At 44.3% G+C, this 10,076-nt stretch overlaps 1 protein-coding gene across 2 annotated transcripts in view; it reads right to left on the reverse strand.

Moving 5' to 3' along the window:
- Window positions 1-7,082, reverse strand: part of LOC149983130 (uncharacterized) — a 32,729-nt gene extending 25,647 nt beyond the window's left edge. The window contains exon 1 of one of the 2 annotated variants that reach the window (XM_090239113.1): window positions 6,441-7,082. In XM_090239113.1, coding sequence (XP_090095239.1) covers window positions 6,441-6,449 — 9 coding nt within the window. In that variant the 5' untranslated portion in view covers window positions 6,450-7,082. The remainder of the gene's footprint in view (window positions 1-6,440) is intronic. The other variant, XM_090239112.1, reaches the window with a different exon arrangement.
- Between the last annotated feature and the right edge of the window lie 2,994 nt (window positions 7,083-10,076).

Genomic DNA, 10,076 nt, shown 5'->3' on the forward strand with positions numbered 1-10,076 from the left:
GAGTGTAACATTATGAAGTTGAAGTTTACACGGGTTTGTGCCTCTCTGAGGATGTTTGAAATAAGACGAGCAAATACACAATTAATATAAAACTGTATTGGGCCAAGCTTTGTTATTGTGTCATAAATGGATGTCTTCCAAATTCTCATTTCACATGAGAAAACCTAACCCAAAAACCAAGCCGGAGCCAAATCCAAAACCTCCCTTTTCTTATGCCTTTGCAATATCTGATTCACTTTACAACTCTTTCAACAACCATCCCAAATGGGCTGAGGCCGAGCCCTCATTTCAAGGCCTTAAAAAAGGCACACCTTAGCCGACATGTGTTCCTTATAAAGTCTCCATCTGGGATGAATTGAGTTCCATGCTGCCCTGCCCGGCTTGAACTCACCACACGTCCTAATCAACATCATCTGAGTTAACAAGGTCTCCCCTTTCCACTGGTTGACTTAGCTAGCTATTAGGGGAAGTGGGAGAGAGGAGAGAAGACACCTTAGTTTCCTTTGAGAGAGTGGGGAATAGGGGAAGTGGGAGAGAGGAGAGAAGACACCTTAGTTTCCTTTGAGAGAGTGGGGAATAGGGGAAGTGGGAGAGAGGAGAGAAGACACCTTAGTATCCTTTGAGAGAGTGGGGAATAGGGGAAGTGGGAGAGAGGAGAGAAGACACCTTAGTATCCTTTGAGAGAGTGGGGAATAGGGGAAGTGGGAGAGAGGAGAGAAGACACCTTAGCATCCTTTGAGAGAGTGGGGAATAGGGGAAGTGGGAGAGAGGAGAGAAGACACCTTAGTATCCTTTGAGAGAGTGGGGAATAGGGGAAGTGGGAGAGGTGTACTTTAACTATATGCACATCATAACAAGACTGTATATAGACATAATATGACACTTGACATTGTATTTATTCGCTTGGAACCTTCGTGAGTGTAATTTTTTATGTTAATTTTATTTGTATTGTTTATTTCACTTTTGTTTATCTATTTCACTTGCTTTGGCAATGTAAAAATATGTTTCCAGTGTCAATAAAACCCCTTAAATTGAATTGAGAGAGCGGGGTAGAGGTGAGAGAGGGAGGGAGAGGTGAGAGAGGGAGGGAGGGAGAGGTGAGAGAGGGGGGAATAGGAGAGACGTAGAGCTCTCAAAGATACTAACAAACAAGAGGAAGTCCCAAAGAAATACCCTATTGCACACACACACACACACACACACACACACACACACACACACACACACACACACACACACACACACACACACACACACACACACACACACACACACACACACACACACACACGTATCAACAACACCATCAGAGTTTCAGAGGGAACTCAGTCACACACACTTACTCACACACAACCATTGTGCAGCACAAGTCCAAATGCCGGGAAACGACGGTCAGAAATTGACTATTGTGCAGCACAAGGCTGAGCGGTGGTCAAAGAGGGTTAATTGTTTTCCTCACATAATGTGCAAGTCTGTTTCCTCAGACTGTGGTCCAGCAGGCTGACACACACCATGGCCATGCTTCCAGCAACAGCAGAACGTGACTGACAATTACAGAAGAAGTGTCGAAGAAGTGTTGGTGTCAGTGATACTGAGCCAAAAGAACCTCCCCACTGGGCACAGACGTCAGTTCAACGTCTAAGTTTGATTTACATTAGGTTGAGAAATGCCCTTACGTTGATGACTTTTTGCAAATCCAATCAGTTCATTCAACGTCATCACATTGACTTTTTTGGTTGAAATGAGGTGGAAACAACGTTGATTGAACAGTTTTTGCCCAATGGGTAGGTAGTGTTTATTGTGTGTGTGTGTGTGTGTGTGTGTGTGTGTGTGTGTGTGTGTGTGTGTGTGTGTGTGTGTGTGTGTGTGTGAGAGAGAGAGAGGGGGGGGGGACAGAAAGAAAGATAAAGTGAGGGGTTGAGAAAAACAGACAGAGAAAGAGTCAGAGATAGAAAGATAGAGTGAAGTGAGAGGATGAGGGGAGAGAGGGGAGGGGTCAGTGACAGAGTGCTAAAACAGCTGCTTGTGTATAACAGGCAGCTAGCCAGGCAGTGGCCTTCACTGAGCCGCCAGACACTGTCCAGCCACACCGGTGTATATAAACCCGGCCCACGAGGAATGGCCTGTCAACCTATTGCTGTGACTCAGAGGACTAGAATGAAGTTGCCCATAGACACTGATCTGAGGACAGTTTTGAGTTTTAAACCCTAATGATTAAGGTGAAATGTGTGGGTAGGGTAAGCTGATCCTAGATCTGCTATAGGAAATGTCTACCAAGAGAGACTGCACAGACACACAGCTGAACCCTTTCCGCCAGTCCTACCTAATAGGGTCTTTCATTTACCAATTAAGATCACATTAGTATAGCTACATATAGGGCATTCAGTGTGGTTAGTCCAGCTGTTCATATAGTTATACTGATGTGAAAACATAGTGATGGCTGACTTGATTTCCTCTCAGGGCTAGTTTCCAGGCCTAGTCCAGGACTAACAGGTCAGTTTCCATTAAACTGGCCCTTGGTCTTTACAATAAACCTTTGGAAACAATCCATGTATAGCTTGAAAATATGGTTAACACTATAAGTCATTCTTATGGACTGTTAGTCTTGGAATTCATAGTCCATCTGAATATGAGAGTGGTTCCATTTCTCCAGCCTCATCCCTCAGTTTACCAAACCAAGTGGCAGGGTCAGGCTGGTCAAATGACAGGTTGTACCTTTAACACTTCTGGGGGTGTTGGGTCAATATTTCATGTTTATGAACGTGCCCTGATTTGTTATGGGACTGCCAGGCACCCCTGTAGTATAAACCTTGACTGCATGGTGGTCCTTATCTCACCCCTGCACTCTGGTTATTAATGTAAGACTACACTAACACTACACTAACACTACACTACTGTAATAGGATAGTGCTGCTAAGGGCTAAACCTCTGTGTGCAAGGGGTTTTCTGAGGTCATTAAGAACATTTTCTTTTAAAATCAATTGCTCCACGTCAATTGTGACACAGTTGTTTAAATCAATGTTTATGTAGCTGAGAGAAGCTCCTAGAAGTACCATACCTTGCTGGGCATAGTACTTTTTTTGACCATGAATTTACATTCCATACTACTTCATCTCCCGTGACTCAGCATCTAGACTGAGAGAATCTGCCAGGACTGACTGGGATGTGGGAGATAACAGCAGCATTAGTGACTCAGCATCTAGACTGAGAGAATCTGCCAGGACTGACTGGGATGTGGGAGATAACAGCAGCATTAGTGACTCAGCATCTAGACTGAGAGAATCTGCCAGGACTGACTGGGATGTGGGAGATAACAGCAGCATTAGTGACTCAGCATCTAGACTGAGAGAATCTGCCAGGACTGACTGGGATGTGGGAGATAACAGCAGCATTAGTGACTCAGCATCTAGACTGAGAGAATCTGCCAGGACTGACTGGGATGTGGGAGATAACAGCAGCATTAGTGACTCAGCATCTAGACTGAGAGAATCTGCCAGGACTGACTGGGATGTGGGAGATAACAGCAGCATTAGTGACTCAGCATCTAGACTGAGAGAATCTGCCAGGACTGACTGGGATGTGGGAGATAACAGCAGCATTAGTGACTCAGCATCTAGACTGAGAGAATCTGCCAGGACTGACTGGGATGTGGGAGATAACAGCAGCATTAGTGACTCAGCATCTAGACTGAGAGAATCTGCCAGGACTGACTGGGATGTGGGAGATAACAGCAGCATTAGTGACTCAGCATCTAGACTGAGAGAATCTGCCAGGACTGACTGGGATGTGGGAGATAACAGCAGCATTAGTGACTCAGCATCTAGACTGAGAGAATCTGCCAGGACTGACTGGGATGTGGGAGATAACAGCAGCATTAGTGACTCAGCATCTAGACTGAGAGAATCTGCCAGGAATGACTGGGATGTGGGAGATAACAGCAGCATTAGTGACTCAGCATCTAGACTGAGAGAATCTGCCAGGACTGACTGGGATGTGGGAGATAACAGCAGCATTAGTGACTCAGCATCTAGACTGAGAGAATCTGCCAGGACTGACTGGGATGTGGGAGATAACAGCAGCATTAGTGACTCAGCATCTAGACTGAGAGAATCTGCCAGAACTGACTGGGATGTGGGAGATAACAGCAGCATTAGTGACTCAGCATCTAGACTGAGAGAATCTGCCAGGACTGACTGGGATGTGGGAGATAACAGCAGCATTAGTTCCGTTTTAAGGGTTTTGTCACTGGTTATTTGGACGTATCAGGATTGGGTGAAGGCGGTGCATAAACCGCGTCATCTTGAGAGCTTCGTGCCTGTGCCCACATGGGGGGGGGGGGGGGGGCTTTGGCTGAGAGTTTCTTGTTGCAAGGTGGAGATTTCGTTTCTGCCAGAACTCACAATTTGTAGGAACACAGAAGTTAACCATGCAGCTGACTTCTGGGTTAACAGAGATTATAGGCTACTATGACAAGAGTTTCACTGCATCGCAAGCGCGCGCGCGCGCGTGTGTGTGTGTGTGTGTGTTTGCACCAGCGTATGTATATGTGTGTGTGTGTGTGTGTGTGTGTGTGTGTGTGTGTGTGTGTGTGTGTGTGCGTCTGTGTGCGTTTGCACCAGTGTGTGTATATGTGTGTGTGCAAAAAGTTGCAAAGTAGCCAATTTTGATTGATTTACTGTTTTACTGCTCTGTTCGACTTCCTCATTCTAGTAGCAGCTTCCGGAAACTCGCCTCAATGTCATCTACGGCTTGCAACTTTGAGCTGCTATATGAGTTGTTGCACATACAGTAGGCCTGTTTATCCCATAAAGACATCTTTAAAACACACAGGTCACTGCTTGTCAGTTCAGGCCTACTCTTTTTAACGTCAGTACATTCAAACAAAAGAAGGGAAAATAGGCCTCCAGATGAAGTTTTAAAAGCAGTACATCTTCTTCTGTTCTAACTAGCCTATTTAGGATGTAGGATCATTCAGGATAGGACGAGAGCCTTACATATCAGGTGACTCAGTAGTTCTTTCAGTCTGACCCAAGCTGCATTGCATCCCCAGACAACACTGCGGTGTCAGGCCTACTGACCATGGTTGTAGGTATGGTGACTTTGTTCACATTCAATAACTGATTTGAGATCAGCTCTCCATAACACATAGGCCTACCCCAACATATTCATTAAGAGCTTGACCCAAGAGCTGACACTGGATCAGTTACTGTACCGGAGGGGTAGGCTACAGTTTATCTAAACAGTAGGCAATAATGTAGGGTCAGGGTTGGGTTACATGTTATCGGTTTGAAAAGAACTGTAACTGTAATCAGATACTTTACCAGTAAAACTATTGTAATACGATTACAGATAGTTTTGAAAAACTAGATGATTACATCTTGGATTAAATTCAGAAAGGATGTTTGTTTTCTCAATGACATTCAAATGCATTGCAATGCATCAAAGCATTGAAAAAACGCGCAAGTTTAAATTTGTTCCACCAGAGCAAGTCTGACCACAAGTTCAGAGACCACTATGATGACACACCAAATGCGTTTGATGGATCATTTTTGTCTTCTTCCAATGCCTCTCAGATTATGTTACTGAATTTGGTTAATCCAAAAATGATGTTACTGATTATAATTTTGGACAGGTAACTAGTACTGTTTTTTTATATTTATTTTTGATTGAACCTTTATTTAACTAGGCAAGTCAGTTAAGAACAAATTCTTATTTACAATGATGACCTACAACCGCGAAACCCGGATGATACTGGGCCAATTGTGTACCACCCTACTGTAACCGATTACATTTAGAAAGTAACCTACCTAACCCTGTAGGCTAAAATGTATCCACATAGCTACAATGTAGTTATTACAATGTAAAAATACAGTTATTAACCCCTCCTCCTCCTCCCCTAACATCTCCATGGCTACAGGGGCAGCAGCCAGCAACGGAGGGGTGAGAGAAACCACTGTAAATGCCCCAGTAGCAGTAGTAAGCTACCGTTGAAAGCAGCAGGTTGTCAGGTGCGTGGCTTTATCAGCTCCTGGCACCTGAGTTTGAACTGTGAAAAGTACGATGCGTTGTTGGAGCCTGTTGACGCATAGCATATCAGTTTGATGAAACACAAATTATTATTTTCTTCGCCGATACTTCAACAGGCTATATGTAGTGTGTAGTGTCCATCCAATAAACTGCGGATTGTTTTATATCTAGGCTACATTGCTCGTTTAACTCTTTTTTTTCTGACCTTGAATGATGATGAGTTTGAGACTACTTTCCTACCCCTCCGTGAGTGTTTAGATTGACCTATGTCGCCACTGAGAAAATGTAAGAATCTTTACTAAGGTTAAACTTTCATTAGACCTGTAGCCTTTATTTAATTTAAAACCAACCATAGCCGACCGAGATTCCACCAATGCCGCCCATCAGAACAATGCAATAGACTGAATACTCACGTCTTCCATGATAAAAACGAATATCCGTTATACTATGTGTGGAGGAATAACACTCGAAGGCGGCCGTTATTCTTGACAAAAAGTCAGTATTTCACTTATTTTAGACAGCAACCAACTATTATCCAACATGACTCGAATATGAGGAAGAAAATAAGGAACTGTAAAAGTTTGGACGCGGAACGGTCTTGTCTTTTTCTTTCCTCTTTCGACGCGTTCGACTCAGCTACGAAACAAGTTTGAAGAAAAAGTTTGGTTTCCGGTAAGTCCCTGAATGCCTCAGCGCGTCGATAGACAGGGTATGTCAATCGAACTGAATCCCTTAGGCGCAGTGAAGGCCGTAACAAATTGACGTAGGCTAGCCATTTTCTCAAGTGTTCACGCAGTGCAAATGTGAGTGAGCGCCTTTAAACTTCGCACTGTCTCTGTCACCAACACAGTAACCTATTGTATAACTGTGAGAAGTAAGCTTGTCCTTTGACACAATGAATGACGCCATAAAACCATCGTCCTGAACTCATGATAAAAACACAGCACTGCAAGACCAATAAAACAGATTGTATAACGCATTCCTATACAGGCGGAATAAAACACATGGAACTGTATCCTTTTTGTCATCCTCATTTGTTTGTTTTTATGAATATCAAACTACACCCACTATCCCACTGTGTTTGTCCTTAATGAAAACAATTGCACATGTCAACATTTCTGAATAGGCCTAGCCTACACTGAATCAGATGTGGTCATCACTGTAATAAAACAACAGGTTGTATGTAATAAAATGACACGTTGTTTGACGAATTACTTGACATTATGCCCTTTAACGTTCCCTGTCACGCTAACGTTTTCATTCAACCTAGAGCTGTACCACTGTGGGTTGGATAAACAGTGGATTAATTATAAACTCCAAACTTGTCTCTTCTTACTTCCTGATAGGTGTGGTGGCTGTTATTGGTTAGAGGGGATGTATTGTCTGTCACAACACTGAGCTATAAAAAACGGAGCTCCCCTGGGCGGGGCTGCAGTTTACTCTAAATGAACAGTTATCTTGCATAATTCATTTCTCAATGCTTATAGCTTAAAATAAATACATGTATTTCATGTGAAGCTGTGTGTGTGTCATACATATTGTGTGTGTGTATGTGTGTGTGTATGTGAGTGGGGGGTATGTGTGTGTGTATGTGAGTGGGGGTATGTGTGTGTGTATGTGAGTGGGGGGTATGTGTGTGTGTGTATGTGAGTGGGGGGTATGTGTGTGTGTGTATGTGAGTGGGGGGTATGTGTGTGTGTATGTGAGTGGGGGTATGTGTATGTGTATGTGAGTGGGGGGTATGTGTGTGTGTATGTGAGTGGGGGGTATGTGTGTCTGTGTATGTGAGTGGGGGGTATGTGTGTGTGTATGTGAGTGGGGGTATGTGTGTGTGTATGTGAGTGGGGGTATGTGTGTGTGTGTATGTGAGTGGGGGGTATGTGTGTGTGTATGTGAGTGGGGGGTATGTGTGTGTGTATGTGTGTGGGGGGTATGTGTGTGTGTGTATGTGAGTGGGGGGTATGTGTGTGTGTATGTGAGTGGGGGGTATGTGTGTGTATGTGAGTGGGGGTATGTGTGTGTGTGTATGTGAGTGGGGGGTATGTGTGTGTGTATGTGAGTGGGGGTATGTGTGTGTGTATGTGAGTGGGGGGTATGTGTGTGTGTATGTGAGTGGGGGGTATGTGTGTGTGTGTATGTGAGTGGGGGGTATGTGTGTGTGTATGTGACTGGGGGTATGTGTGTGTGTATGTGAGTGGGGGTATGTGTGTGTGTGTATGTGAGTGGGGGGTATGTGTGTGTGTATGTGAGTGGGGGGTATGTGTGTGTGTATGTGAGTGGGGGGTATGTGTGTGTGTGTATGTGAGTGGGGGGTATGTGTGTGTGTATGTGAGTGGGGGGTATGTGTGTGTGTATGTGAGTGGGGGTATGTGCACCCATGCATATGTGGTGCACATAAAATGTATGGTCACATTTATGTTTATGTATTTTCTTTGTATTGGGGAAGAATGCTTTAACTGAAATGTCAGTCCTCCAAGGTTTCGCGATGCCTTTATACACCTGTTGGCCAGTCGGGGGCAGTGAGACATGTTTACTTCACACTGGAACTTTTTAAAATGTTCTATTCTTATTTCTCCTTTATTTAACCAGGTAGGCTAGATTACCTTTATTTAACCAGGTAGGCTAGATCACCTTTATTTAACCAGGTAGGCTAGTTGAGAATACCTTTTATTTAACCAGGTAGGCTAGTTGAGAACACCTTTATTTTAACCAGGTAGGCTAGTTGAGAACACCTTTATTTAACCAGGTAGGCTAGTTGAGAACAAGTTCTCATTTACCACTGCGACCTGGCCAAGATAAAGCAAAGCAGTTCAACACAAACAACAGAGTTACACATGGAATAAACAAACATACAGTCAATAATACAGTAGAAAAAGTCTATATACAGCATGTGCAAATGAGGTAAGATAAGGGAGGTAAAGCAATAAATAGGCCATGGTGGCGAAGTAATTACAATATTGCAATTAAACACTGGAGTGATAGATGTGCAGAAGAGGAATGTGCATGTCGAGAGACTGGGGTGCAAAGGAGCAAGATAAATAAATAAATACAGTATGGGGATGAGGTAGTTGGATGGGCTATTTACAGATGGGCTATGTACAGGTGCAGTGATCTGTGAGCTGCTCTGACAGCTGGTGCTTAAAGTTAGTGAGGGAGATATGAGTCTCCAGCTTCAGTGATTTTTGCAGTTCATTCCAGTCATTGGCAGCAGAGAACTGGAAGGAAAGGCGGCCAAAAGAGGAATTAGCTTTGGGGGTGACCAGTGAAATATACCTGCTGGAGCGCGTGCTACGGGTGGGTGCTGCTATGGTGACCAGTGAGCTGAGATAAGGCCAGGCTTTACCTAGCAAAGACATGTAGATGACCTGGAGCCAGTGGGTATGGCGAAGAGTATGAAGCGAGAGCCAGCCAACGAGAGCATACAGGTCGCAGTGGTGGGTAGTATATGGGGCTTTAGGGACAAAACGGATGGCACTGTGATAGACTGCATCTAATTTGTTGAGTAGAGAGTTGGAGACTATTTTGTAAATGACATCGCCGAAGTCGATGGTCAGTTTTACGAGGGTATGTTTGGCAGCATGAGTGAAGGATGCTTTGTTGCGAAATAGGAAGCCAATTCTCGATTTAATTTTGGATTGGAGATGCTTAATGTGAGTCTGGAAGGAGAGGTTACAGTCTCCTAGCCAGACACCTAGGTATTTGTAGTTGTCCACAAATCAGAACCGTCCAGAGTAGTGATGCTGGACGGGCGGGTAGGTGCGGACAGCGATCGGTTGAAGAGCATGCATTTTGTTTTACTTGCATTTAAGAGCAGTTGGAGACCACGGAAGGAGAGTTGTATGGCGTTGAAGCGCGTCTGGAGGTTAGTTAACACAGTGTCCAAAGAAGGGCCAGAAGTATACAAAATGGTGTCATCTGCGTAGAGGTAGATCAGAGAATCACCAGCAGCAAGAGCTACATCATTGATGTATACAGAGAAGAGAGTCGGCCCGAGAATTGAACCCTGTGGCACCCCCATAGAGACTGCCAGACTATATGTGATCCCGCAC

The sequence above is a fragment of the Oncorhynchus mykiss genome, chromosome 6 (assembly GCF_057628025.1).
Source record: "Oncorhynchus mykiss isolate SJ-2025 chromosome 6, ASM5762802v1, whole genome shotgun sequence".
NCBI classification, from domain to species: Eukaryota; Metazoa; Chordata; class Actinopteri; order Salmoniformes; family Salmonidae; genus Oncorhynchus; species Oncorhynchus mykiss.